The 14235-nt window shown below is 44.9% G+C and overlaps 1 protein-coding gene across 2 annotated transcripts in view; it reads left to right on the top strand.

Annotated features, from left to right (window-relative positions):
- The window catches only part of SORL1 (sortilin related receptor 1), a 165567-nt gene that overhangs the window by 34496 nt on the left and 116836 nt on the right, over positions 1 to 14235 (top strand). For both annotated transcript variants that reach the window (XM_060399334.1, XM_027979337.3), the window contains exons 5-6: positions 264 to 331; positions 5891 to 6071. In XM_060399334.1, coding sequence (XP_060255317.1) covers positions 264 to 331; positions 5891 to 6071 — 249 coding nt within the window. The remainder of the gene's footprint in view (positions 1 to 263; positions 332 to 5890; positions 6072 to 14235) is intronic.

Here is a 14235-nt window from a genome sequence, read left to right on the forward strand (position 1 = left end):
ACGCCCCGTTTGTTTTTCCTTCCTTCCGATACAAAGGCATTGAGACCTTAGTGACTGTGGAGAAGAGCACAGAGGTGATCTATCCTGTCCTCCCCACCCTTGCTGGCATGTGGGTAACCGAGCTGGCCAAGGTGATCTTGCCTGTCTTCACAGGTGGCATATTGTGAAGGGTGGGGTTTCCATGGTGTGTGCTGGCCAGGCCATTCAGGGATCGTATGTTGTGCCTCTTGCATCCTGACTACTTGTCGCTTTGGTCTTTGCAGCTATGGAAGTCAGATGACTTTGGCCAGACTTGGATCATGATTCAGGAGCATGTGAAGTCTGTTTCTTGGTAAGTCATGCCATCTAAAAAATTAGAATTATATAGTTTCTTTGCTTCAGCTTCTCGCTCCTCCATGCGGGGCGAATCTGCCCTTCTCCAAAAAAGGTGAAGTGTCTGGTTCAGGAAATACACATTCCAGGCCCAAGAATTAGAACTGCAAGTGTAACAGGCTCACCATGGGGGTGAGGAAGGAAGGTAACTTGTGGGAGGAGTGACAGAACCTTTGCATTTTCCAGTCCATCAGGGAATCCAGGGGACTCTTGAAGCTCTTGCATGTATTATAATTTCTAAAATACCTTCATTTTTAGAGCATCATATCCGAAGTCGGGGTTTTTCTCTAAAACTCATTTGTTCATTCATAACATTTTTTGAATGTCTGCTGAACACAAAGCATGCCAGATGCTTTAGGGAGTAAGAAGCTGAATAATTGATAGATATAGTTATTAAGGAGATGGCAGTTTAGGAGAAAAGGAAAGACCTTTTGTGCATATTAACACACATCATGAAAGAAACACAAAGTCCCACAGACACAGCACAAGAAGCCAGAGGTGGGTCATCGTCCTTCCAGATGGACCATAGACAGCTCTACAGAGGAGGTTACTATTGATCCAGGATGTGCACATCAGGTAGGGCATGGCTGTGCAGGACAGAAATTCCAGACGGGATCAGAATGGCTCATAGCAGAGATGAGGCACTGTGGTGCTTGGGCAGAGAACTCTGAATCTTATCCTTGGACAGTGTATTCGGCGAAGTTCAGAAAACGATGTTGGTATCAGAACCTGCAGGGCTTGATAAAGGAATTTGGACTGAATTCTGAAAGCAGTGGGGAGCCTTTGTCAATTTTTGAGAAGGAAAGTGAAATTAACATGACTACCCTTTAAGAAGCACAGTTTTTTTCTGGTTTTAGTCACTTCTAATCTTTTACTATTACCGAGATGGTGTATATAATCTTTTTTTTTATAAGTTTTTTTTTTGTGTGTGTTTGTTTTGTTGTTTTTGATTTTTTTTTGGCTGTGCTATGCAGCCTGTGGGATCATAGCTCCCTGACTGGGAACTGAACCTGCCCCCTTGGCAGTGAAAGCATGGAGCCTTAACCAGTAGATCACCCTATATAGGGAGCTCCCTGTAGTCTTCAATTTGTGCATATGCAGATGAATGTGTAGAATAGATTCCCAGGAGTGGACTTGGAGGGTCTGTGAGGAAAGTCAAGCCATTCACACCTGGTAAACTTGTTACCTCTTGATCTTCGCTGCCCCTAATCGGCTCCACTCGTATGGTCTTCTCCATTTCCCCTTTTCACTTTCTAGGCGCTCAGGTCAAAAACTAAGTCGTCCTGGATTCTCTGTTGTTTCCTGCTTCACGTTCAGTCCATCAGGAAAGCCTGTTGGCTCTGCCTTCAGTATATATGCAAGATCCGCTCCCCAGCTACTGCTTTACTCCAGACCACTGCTGTCCCTCACTGGTCATCCAGCTGGACTTCCTGCTGCTGCTTTTGTCCTTCTAACATTCTCAGAGCATGGCCATGTTAGAAACAGGTCAGATCAGGGGACTTCCCTGGTGGTCCAGTGGTTAAGGACTCATCTTGCAACATAGGGGAAGTGGGTTCCATCCCTGGTTGGGAAACTAAGATCCCACATGCTGTGGGACAACTAAGCCCGCACACTCTGGAGCCTGCATGCTGCAACTAGAGTCCATGTGCCGCAAAGAAAGATCCTACACGAGGCATCCTGGATCCTGCATGCTGCAGCTAAGACCTGATGCAGTCAAATACATACATACACACACATTAAAAAAGAACCAGGTCAGATCATGTTCTTCTGCTTCGAACGCTTCTCGGTGTCTCGTTTCTCTCAGATGAAATGCCAGCTCCAGTCCTACTGCGGGGTTTCTGCACTTGCCGTTTCCTCTGCCTGGAAAGCTTTTACTGAAGACACACTTGCTCCTCTACCTCATTCAGGTCTTCTCAAATGACTAACCTTCTAGGTGGGGGTCTTTCCTAAGGATCGTATTAAAATTGCAACTATGCCCCTCTCAGGCCCAGTCTGCCGTAGCCTGATCTGTTCTTTTCTAGCGTAGCACTCATCACATCTTAATACACTCTTATTATGCTTGTTATTTGTCTTTCTTCAATAGAATAAAAGTTCCAACAGGGCATGGACTTCTGTCAGTTTTGCACTGATATATCCCAGGTGAATGGATCATTGAGATTGTAACTTTGCCAAATTTCCTATAGAAAGCGTCAAAATGTTCACTCATTCTCAACAACATAGAATTGTGCCTTTTTCCACAGTCAGTCTTTTAGTGTCAGTTTAATTTTAATATGCATTTTTCTTTCTTTTTAAAATTTTTTTGTCTTTTGGCCACACCATGTGGCATGTGGAATCTAGATCCACTATTGGAATTGAACCCACATACCCTACATTGGAAGCACAAAATCCTAACCACTGGACTGCCAGGCAAGTCCCTGCATTTTTCTTTTTATGCATGAGTTTGAACATCTTTTAACTAAGTAAGGGTCACTTTTACTTCTTTTTGGGGACATGTCTGTTCATGCCCTTAGCCCTTTTTCTATTGGATTGTTCATCTCTTTATTATTGATTTCTAGGAGCTCTTTATATATTTGAGATTGGTCCTTTGTGATATGAGATAGGTTTTATGGATGTGTTCATTTGTATTTCCCAGTTTGTCCTTTTTCTCTTACATGTAGTTTTATCCTCTTTATATGTTGTCTCCCATGAGATGTGGATCCTGTCTGCATCTTTTTGTTGTCACTTTGAAGAGGAATGTCAGTGAGTTCTTTATTTCTTCCTTAGTAATTAAGGACAATAAAGAAGGATAGAGCAGAGAGGGTCCTTAGAACTGGGTATCTTCAGTGGACTTCCTTGTTACAGAAGGCAGCTGTTTCTGACTTTTTCATTATTTTCCTTGGGCAGTGGTTGTAGAATCAGTGAAATTATAACCACAATCTCATCCAAGTACAGCCTTTATCCAAGGAATACCATTAAAACTTTTTTTTTGCTTTCTTTGAACTTTAAAGGGACAAATTGCTCTATTTTCAGTTTAGAGAATCATATATTAAGAGGGCAAACCAGCAGGATTATTAAACAGAAAAACTTCACATCTGGGAATTTGTGTTGTACCTTCTGCGTCTGTGCAGACATGCAGATAGTTATCTTAGGGGAAAGGGCTGGCCTGGCTTATTGTAGATAATTACATGTCTGGAGTCAGGAAATTTCAGGCTGTTTGGGGGGATTTTCACCTAGGACTCGCCGTAATAGGTGAGTGCGTAAGCTAACCTCTCAGAGAATAACGGCACCCTTTGTTTCACAATGCTTGGCAGCCTGGGAGCAGCAGCAGTGAGGAAAAACCAGTGATTCATGTTATCCAGAGCTGGAGATTGGCAAGACGGGACAGAGGATGAGCCATGGGGGCAGGTTCCCGAGATGGCCCCCTGCAGCATCCCAGAAGGGCTATGAGGCGGGGGAGGCCAGGCAAGGACCAATGACTGTGCTCAGACACAGAGCAAGGCTTGGAATTTCCAAATGAGGGGAAAGAGAACAGTAAGTCCAGGTCAGTGAGCCTGGAAAGTGGGAGGCCGGTGATTTCCAAGGACAAGAATTTGTAGGGGGAGCAGCTCTCCGAAATGGGAGGTTCAGATGTGGAATACGAAAGAGAATTGGTATGAAAGTCACAGCTCTTTCCATCCCTAGCTGTTGGCTGCTGGTCTTGGTTATGAAAGTATAGTAGGCATGAGCTCTGCCTCAAGATATCTGAATAAAGGTCCCTTCCTCTCTGCCTTTTTAAAAATATCCTGTGTGTTGTAATTTGCATATCCTCTAGGGTAGAGGAAGTACTTTAATCAGTACTTCTAATTGTGGAAAGAGAACATGTCCTCCCCCACCCCAGTCCCACTGTGCAGACAGAGCATCTTTTGATGAACATGAGTTTCTCATGTTGATACAGGCTGGTTTCTCTAGTGTCCAACCAAGACCCCAAATTGTAGGGCCAAAGGGAAGTCTTACCCCCTGCCCCACGATGGGAAAAAAGGCTGTTTGTTTTTGTTTTGTCTCTCTTTTCCTCACTCCTTTCTTTTCTTTTCCTTCCCTTCTTGCCTTGGAACTTGCTCTTTTTTTTCCCCCTTGATACGCAGAATCTTTTAGTTGCGGCATGCAAACTCTTGGTTGTGGCACGTGGGATCTAGTTCCCTGACCAGGGCTCGAACCTGGGTCCCCACCCCGGACCCCCACACTGGGAGCCCGGAGTCTTAGTCAGTGGACCACCAGGAAGTCCCAGAAACTTGCTTTTGACAATGCATCTTTGAAGGAATTTCTTGTCATTGCCTTCATTATCCCGAGAGCCGTCGTGCCTACAGGACCGTACAGAGGTGTTTGCAATGATTAACATTAATGAGTCCTGCTTCTGTTTGGGCACCACTGCATCCTCGTGTGCCCTCTCTTCCAGTTGTCTTCAGCTGTTTTGCCCACTTGCTGAAAGGTCCTCCTGGCTTCCATGTTTCTTGTGCGTGTCAGGAAACTCGGGCAGGTTGGCTGTCCTTCCAGGCTGCGCTTGGGGGCCTTCTTTGGGGGCACACCAGTGCAGAGATTCTTCTCTGAAGTAGTTTGATATGATCACTCTATGGTTTTCAGTTTGGAAGAGCTTCTGTATCATGTCCATGGATCCTTGCAGCAAAGATCTATGCAGCTAGGAACTTGGTAGGATCAAAAGAAGTGTAAGACTTGGCCTTTGAAGGAGTATGTACTCTGTCTAGGAAGCTCAGATAGAAACATTATGGTGGACAGTGTAATACAGTGGGAGAGAAATGAGACTGTGCGTAAAGTGAGGAGTCCGATCCCAAAATCCGCTTAATCGAGGTGTCTACCTTTGTTTGAAACTCATAAAAAAGACTTGGAATTGAGTGCTACAGAGATGCATTGTTAGTTTTGGGAGAAGGGAGAAGGGCATGAGGGCTTGGGGCTGGTGCATGGGGATGACCCAGAGAGATGTTATGGGGAGGGAGGTGGGAGGGGGGTTCATGTTTGGGAACGCATGTAAGAATTAAAGATTTTAAAATTAAAAAAAAAAATTAAAAAAAAAAAGAAGGTTGGGGGGTAGGTCACCGGTTCCTCCTGTGGTTTCCTCTAGAGCTGTTCCACTGAGGACATAGCATCCTGGGGACAAACGTTCCTTCATTCCTCTGCGGTTCACAGCTTGAGGCCAGAAGCTTGGTGACAGCCTCATGCAAGCAGTTCGTTGTTCACTGGTTCTGAAACACTTCCTTTCACTTTTCCTTCTGTTCCCTTCACTCCAGCATAGCCCAGGCTTGCCTGGAGCGAAACGCAGGCTGCCTTGTGAACAACCACCCAGCAGAAGATACTGTGCACAAGTGGCAGTTTCTTCCCCTCTTTCCTGAGCCAAGGAGCCACCAAAGGGCTGGGTTTGTGGCACAGAGAGCCGCAAACACTTGCAGCTGCCACCACAGTGGCCCCGAGTCCTCACTGATGGTCTGCATGGCAGGGCCTCCATGCCTCAGCGTGGAGATGATGACAAGCACTTTGTTTTTTCTTCCAGGGGAATCGATCCCTACGACAAGCCAAACACCATCTACGTGGAACGGCACGAACCCTCTGGCTATTCCACCGTTTTCCGAAGCACAGACTTCTTCCAGTCTCGGGAGAACCTGGAGGTGATCCTGGAGGAAGTGAGGGACTTCCAGCTGCGGGACAAGTACATGTTTGCCACCAAGGTGGTGGTGAGTTGAAAGCATTAAGGATTCAGCTGCTTTTGTGTTTCCTTTCTGAGGCTGGGCATTCTGGGATCAGGCTGGGAGAGGGGTTCATACAAGCAGAGATGTGGGGGTGGGGGTTGATTGTAGATGCTGGACATAGATGGACTTTCCCAAGGGGCCTGGAAGGTTCTGAAAGGTCAAGGGGTGGGAACACTTATGTAACCACTCAGTGGGTCTCTGGGTGCTAGGAATTTGGTCTTTTCCTGGTCTGGGCATCCTTGACAAACACACATTTCTTTGAAATCCCAATGGAAGAAGATAGAAAGGAGGGATGAGGCTAAGTGGCTTTTTTCTTTAATCCAACTACTGAATTCTCTTCAACTCAGGCCGATTTCTTTGGGAGGTTTGGACACATGTTCATCTACATGGCTAATAGAATGTGTAGTTATTGGCTAGTGGGAGTTAATGCTCTAAGAAAAGTAGTAATTAAGCTTCCAGCTGTCAGTAAGTAGCTTAACTCTCAGCCTTTGGGAAAATCTTCTCCTTGATTTTATATGTTGAAGCCACATGCTGAAATGGAGGGCTTGCTCATTCAAAACCACAGTTGATTATTTAACGGGACTTGCCTTGCAGCTGTATCAAGTTGCAACCATACTTCCCCTTGAGTAAAGGAAAAAGCCAGGCCTGGCCAAGAGTCAGTTGGGCTGCTCTAGCTGGAGGGAGGTGAGCTCGCTTTCCTAATGCGTTTTGCGGCTGGTGCCTGCTTGACCTCGGGCTCTGACAGTCTCCCCTGTGCCTGGGAGGTTACTCTTTTCGCTGTTAAACCTTAAGGGCTAAAACCAGATGTCATGTTTTCCTTCAGGTTCTCACTTATTTATATGATTGGTAGCTGGCCAAGCAGAAGCAGGTCAGTCCCCTTGGTAGGTTCTAGGGTGGAGAGAGGATCTCCCCTAAAGGGAAAGCAGGGAGTGAGGTTGAAATCGGGAGGGAAGAGGCGAGAGGCTGAAGGCCAGAGGGGTTCCCCCTTACACACCTTGAACAAGGCTTTTTAAAACCACTAAACTACGGCAGATTTTCTTCTGACAGGCCGTTTGCCTTGAGACACTCCCTGGATCATTTGCTTTCTGCCTTGCCTGTCTCTTTTATGCACACATACATGTGCGCAGGTACACAGAGCGGCCCAGGAGCACAGGCATCCTTGAGTTGCTTGGGGCTGGGATGTGCTGGGAACGTGGAGGTGAGAGGTCAGGCCTGAGGACTGATACCTCCAGTTGTATGGTGCCTCATAGGTCTTTTTTGTTTAAATTTCTTGGGCTTGTGCCTTCTGTGATTTTAATTTCTTAATTTTAAGGCCCAAGGACTGATTCTCAGATTTCTTTTACAGACGGAGTCGAGTGGGGCTGAGGTCGAGCATTGTCTTGCATTCCTTTATCCCTATTATTTCTAGATCTCACACCCAAGAATAAGATATATCCCATTTGGGGCTTTCTGTACTCTTCTTTCTGACCTCAAAGCCGTCTGTTTTGCAGACATAGCTGCTTTGCCGAGTGCCGATGGTGATTACTGTTTCTGGCCAGTGGTAGGATCAGGGGCCATGTCTGTCTGAGCCACACTGATACGGTACCCAGTATTTTGCACAATGCTTGATATATAACATATGTACAATAGAGTTGAACGAATCTTGGCCTAATGTAGAAAGATTAGGCTACTGGGCTTTTTTACTGGGAGCATGGGATGGGGTTGGGGGACATTAACTTATTGGTTCTTTTATTATAACTCTCCCCTCTTGTGTGTGGCTTATTGATTTACATGGTATCGGTGGCAAAATTGTAGTTGTGTTGACTTCTTCCTTTAGCAGACGGATGGACCACCAGATTCCAAGGCCAGTGGTGTTAGCTGGAGGTTCCAGATGAGACGAGCTAGGCTACCACCTGGAAGTGTTGTCTTAGGATCACCTGTGGCCGCATCAGCAAGGGCCCTGGTTAAAAATGCAGATGGCCTGGCCCCCATGCATATCTCCCCCCGCCCACCCCCCTGAGAATCCCTGGGGTGCCCAAGAATCTCTAAAATTTGAGACATTCTTCCCTGAAGCCTTGTATATGTAGGAGCTTTCAGCAGTAATTATATCATCAAAGGCTCATTTCTCAGTGGATAGGTTGAGAGAAGAGATGCCACTGGCAGTGGATGATAAAATAGGTATTTTTCTGCTTAATATATTCGAGTCTTAAGCCATAAGGATATATGACATCGGCCCTGGTTGGATCACTCTATCAGTAGGCATGTTGGGGTCTGCACCTCCACCTTCTTATCCGGGGTGTTCCTAGCACTGTAGGTGCTGGATTTTGGGAATTCTGAACAACTTTAATGTTTGTTGTCGTTCAGTCTAGCTCTTTGTGACCCCATGGACGGCAGCATGCCAGGCTGCCCTGTCCTTCACTGTTGCCCGGAGTTTTCTCAAACTCATGTCCATTGAGTCGGTGATGCCACCCAACAATCTTGTCCTCTGTCGTCCCCTTTCCTCTGTCATCCCCTTCTCTTGCCTTCAGTCTTCCCAGCATCAGGGTCTTTTCCAATGAGTTTCCAATGAGTCGACTTTAATGCTAACTGGATTCAAATCAATTTAGGAAAGCTAAGAAAATAATTGCAAAATGACAGAAAATTGCTTTGGGGTGATTAACTTTTTTGCTTTTTTCCAGCAATGTGACTGATTCCAATTGCTTGCAAGTTAGTTTTTTAGAACATGTCAGGGCAGCCAACCAGGTTCTGGACGGGGGTTGGTTTCCAAGTCTCCAGAACCCCCTGGGGCCCTCCTGGCCTGGCTCTTACTTCATGAGTGCTTTGTATCTGATGCCCATCAATTTTTTTTTATTCCTTTGTTTTTGACATGAAGTTCATATGCTTACTAGTCCACACCAAATGATAGGGCCTTTAATAATTTGTGCCCCCATGAACTGCAGCCAGCCATGCTTCTCCGTCCATGGGATTTTCCAGGCAGGAATACTGGAGTGGGCTGCCTTGTTTCCTCCAGGGGGATTTATTATTTACTTGGCTGTGCAGCATCTGAGTTGCAGCATGTGGGATCTTCCAGTTGCAGGAGGCAGAATCTTTAGCTGTGGCATGCAGACTCTTAGTTGTGGCATGTGGGATCCAGTTCTCTGACCAGGGATCAAACCTGGGCTCCTGCATTGGGAGCACGAAGACTTAGCCACTGGACCACCAGGGAAGTTCCGATGGGGCCTTTAAAGCAACAGAGAGGCACCTCTGCAAAGGGACTAACATCAGTTTGTGAACTTGGTGAGACACAGCTGGTAGGTGCTTCCTGGAGGTAACAGTAGTTGCCAAAAAGTTGGAAGGATGTGAGGCTTGGCTGCTTCACTCTCCAGCTTCACTCCTAGCCTCTCCTGAAAGGCAGGCTCAGACATTTCTTGCCCAAAGTGCAGCAGTGCGCCAGTGCCTGATGCGTGGGCTTGATGGAGTCTCCTCTCTGTTCTTACAAGTGATGGCAGCCGCAGCTTGACAGGGTGCAGACGGTGTTCTTGGGCAGCCTTGGCAGACCATGCTCTTTGGTTTTGTCAGTAAAGTTTTATTGAAACGAGGCATGCTCATTTGCTGTATGTCATCCATTGCTGCATTCATGTTAGAGTGGCAGAAATGAATTGTTGCATAGAGGCGGGATGGCCCACAAAGGCTAAAATACTTCTGAGTGGACCTTTACAGAAAAAGTTTGCCAGCTGTTGTTGTAGGGGCAGGATTCTGTTCCCCTTTCAGTTGGCGTTAGGCAGCTAGAATCCTCTGGTGCAGGAGCGTGCACTAGATGAACCTGCAGTACATCCCCCGAGAGCTGAGGTGGCAGGCCTCCCTAAGTTGCTGTGCGCTTTACATGCCATGGTCTTATCTTTGGGAGGCGTGTGTGTGTGTGTGTGTGTGTGTGTGTGTGCTCAGTTGCCTCAATATGTCTGACTCTTGCGACCCCATGGACTGTCGCCTGCCAGGCTCCTCTGTCCATAGGATTCTTCAGGCAAGAATACTGGAGTGGGTTGCCATGCCTTCCTCCAGGGGAGCTTCCCGACCCAGGGATGGAACCTGTGTCTCCTGCATTGGCAGGCAGATTCTTTACCACTGAGCCACCTGGGAAGCCCAATCTTTGTGATATCATGGCTCATTCACACATCTTGCATGCCACAGATTTCCTGAGAGAACTCAATTGTGCTTTCACTATTCTGACCAACCAACCACTAATTTCACTATTGGAAACCAACTTCTAACCATCGTTATGCTATTTTTAAGTCCCTAATGCTGATAGAGTTAACAGAAAAACCTAGTAATTGCCTCAGAATTGTGGGCTTCTACATGAGAGGTTAACTGACCACAATTGAAGTGTGACTTTTAGGATAACCAACCAAAATCCAAGCATTGACAAATTATTTTAATTGTGACATTGCTTAAATGTCTATGTTCGGATACATTTAAGCAATGTCATAAGCACCTAACCCTTGTAACTCCGTATACAATAAAGTTCAAACGTGTTTAGAGATTAAAAAGGAGACTATAATACCAATACATTTAAAATTGATTTTTTTATAATACCAGTATTGAGATATGATTCATATCCTGTAACATTTACCCTTGTAAAGTGTACAGTTCAGTGATTTTTAGTATGTTCATAAGCTCGGGTATTGCTCACCACTATCTAAATCCAGAGCATTGTTGTGACCTGTGAAGGAAACCTCATCAGTTCGGTTCAGTTCAGTTCAGTTGGTCAGTCGTGTCTGACTCTTTGCGACCCCATGAATTGCAGCACGCCAGGCCTCCCTGTCCATCACCAACTCCCAGAGTTCACTCAGACTCATGTCCATCGAGTCGGTGATGCCATCCAGCTGTCTCATCCTCTGTCGTCCCCTTCTCCTCCTGCCCCCAATTCCTCCCAGCATCAAAGTCTTTTCCAGTGAGTCAGCTCTTCTTGTGAGGTGACCAAAGTATTGGAGTTTCAGCTTTAGCATCATTCCTTCCAACACCCAGGACTGATCTCCTTTAGGATGGACTGGTTGGATCTCCTTGCAGTCCAAGGGACTCTCAAGAGTCTTCTCCAACACCACAGTTCAAAAGCATCAATTCTTCGGCAGTCAGCCTTCTTCACAGTCCAGCTCTCACATCCATACATGACTACTGGAAAAACTGTAGCCTTGACTAGATGGACCTTTGTTGGTAAAGTAATGTCTGCTTTTGAATATGCTATCTAGGTTGGTCACACTTTCCTTCCAAAGAGTAAGCGTCTTATAATTTCATGGCTGCAATCACCATCCGCAGTGATTTTGGAGCCCCCCAAAGTAAAGTCTGACACTGTTTCCACTGTTTCCCCATCTATTTGCCATGAAGTGATGGGACCAGATGCCATGATCTTAGCTTTCTGAATGTTTAGCTTTAAGCCAACTTTTTCACTCTCCTCTTTCACTTTCATCAAGAGGCTGTTTGGTTTCTCTTCACTTTCTGCCATAAGGGTGGTGTCATCTGCATATCTGAGGTTATTGATATTTCTCCCAGCAATCTTGATTCCAGCTTGTGTTTCTTCCAGCCCAGCGTTTCTCATGATGTACTCTACATATAAGTTAAATAAGCAGGGTGACAATATACAGCCTTGACGTACTCCTTTTCCTACTTGGAACCAGTCTGTTGTTCCATGTCCAGTTCTAACTGTTGCTTCCTGACCTGCATATAGGTTTCTCAAGAGGCAGGTCAGGTGGTCTGGTATTCCCATCTCTTTCAGAATTTTCCACAGTTTATTGTCATAGCCACTAGCAATACTTTCTACTCCTCTCTCCTTCCAGCCCCTGGCAACCAGGAATCTACTTTCTGCCTTATGGATTTGCCTATTCTCGACATTATTATTTGCTGCACCTTGAGGTATGTGGGATCTTAGTTCCCTGACTAGGGATTGAACCCACACCCCCTGCATTGGAAGCGTTGGGTCTTAACCACTGGATCACCAGGGAAGTCCCCCTTTTAAATTCTTGATATGTTATTTCCTTTAGTTCTTTGAATGTATTTAAGATGGAGGATTTAAATTTTAGGTCCAGCATCTGGCCTTCCTCAAGAATAGGTTGTATTGACTGTTGTGTGTGTTTGCTTTTCATTTTTTGGTGGAAAACCAGATATTTTAAGTGATATACTGTGGCAATTCTTCTAAATCAGGGTAAGTCCTTCCCAGGGCTTTTTGTTGTTGCCTCTTCTCAGGATTATTGTTGCCTTCTTTGGCTTTTGTGTTGTGAGTTTCCTGCATTAATGTTGTAGAGTCTGCACCCTTCATGGGGTGTGCTGGTGGAGTCCTGACCGTTAGTGGTCAGCTGGTGATCAGTGATTTCCTAAAGTGCTCTCAGCCAGTTGTCCTTCGGCCTTTGCTGAGGGCCTCTGAGTGTGTGTTGGGGCATGCCCTCAGTGCCTTCTCCAGCTCTGCCTTAGTCTTCACTTCTTGTTTGTGTGGAGACTCAAGATTATTAACCAGACATGAGGAATTAGGCCCTTTCCATTCTTTCCTGAGCAGAACACAGACCTTCTTGCGTGTGACCTTGTAAATTCCTTGGAATGTTTCAGGGCTTATCAAGGCCTCTTATGGATATCTTCTCCCATTTTTCCTTTTATGCTTTTTAGTTCACCTTTTGTGAGCTCCAAGTGATAATGTTTCTCTGGCAGATGTGGTGTTGAAAACACTTATCACTTGTCAGCGTTTCCCTTAAATGCCCAGGCTGTAGGTCTGTGTGTAGAGAGAGCTGAGTCAGGTTATTTCAGGAGACGACCTGAGAATCCAGCTATCAAGTGAGTCACCAGGCAGATAAAATCTGACAGTCCTCTGGCTGTGGGGCATTTGGGGAGCTCCAAACCTGTTCTGTCCTCTCCTGGGCTGCTGGTTTTCATAGCAATTGTGGCTGTGATGCTGTGGGTTTCCCACGCTACTAGTACTTCAGATAGAGTAGAAGGGTTGGGATTAGGACAAGTTGAAACATCACCAAGTTCACTCTTCTTGCTGAGCTTCAGTCATTGTTTTGAATAAATGCTTCTTGAATTTTTGCAAGCTTTTTTTTTAATTTTCAGGATTCTGAAAAAGTTGATTTTGAGAATTTTTGTCAATGCTCTTGTTGTTCGCATGGATGAGTGGATTTTTAGAGTTCTTTCCTCTGTCATTCCAGAAGTGCTTTCAGTTAATATCAACTCTGCAAACTTTCTATTATTTCCACACCTAAACACAAAAAAATTTTTTGTGTGCTGATATGACCTCCCCTTGTGCCTTTATTCAGTCTCAAGAGTATCTACGTTTGCTAATCTCTCTTCAACTATCTATGCACTACTTATTTTTTCTTGGACTATTTTAAACTAAATCTCAGATATATCATTTTATCTATCAGTTATTAGGTATAGATAACATGAAGGTGAATGATATTTTGCTGAAACTTTGTTACTGCTTCGAAGAGAAAGTGGCAGCAAATGTTACAGCCCAGGTGCTTCTGAAGCCAGGTCTTTGTCTGCCACGTGCCTTGGGTCCCTCATTTTTCCCACCAGTTGAATAGATCACTGAATAGATCTTTCAGCCTTCACTTGGCAAGAATATATCATATTTAGTTCCCTTCTGCTCCCACCCCTTTTTTTTGGCTATTGACTTAATCTCAAGCATAAATGTAAACTCAGGCTCTGAAATTCAGATTATTCAGATTCTTTTATTTGTTTTTTACTTATCAGAAATGAAAACACCAAATGCAAAATATCTTGCTATGAATTCACAGACCCTATAATATTGCTGTAAATTAAAACATTTAAATAATTCCTAGTTGTTGGTGAAAGTATGTGTGCTGGTGGATGTATTAACTGGAATAGCCTTTCAGGAAGGCCATTTATGCTATCTGTCAAAATGGAAAATTCGACATAGGAATTCTAATAATGCATCTTACAGATTTTCTCCTGTAGCTGTGAAAAAGGTAATTCATACAAGTACGTTCATTGAAGAGTGCTTCTGGAAATAACCTAAACGGCCATTAATAGCTGTTAAATCAGATGTCTAAGATACACTGCTGATGGAAAAAGTTAAATTGTAGAACAGTAAGATACTCTGTTAGTGAAAAAAGTGTTACATAATACCATTTCTCCCATGAGTTACACAGCCATATTTCTGTCATGATCCAGTTGTATGTGAAAAAGAAGT

This window comes from Ovis aries, chromosome 15 (genome assembly GCF_016772045.2).
Source record: "Ovis aries strain OAR_USU_Benz2616 breed Rambouillet chromosome 15, ARS-UI_Ramb_v3.0, whole genome shotgun sequence".
Classification (NCBI taxonomy): Eukaryota; Metazoa; Chordata; class Mammalia; order Artiodactyla; family Bovidae; genus Ovis; species Ovis aries.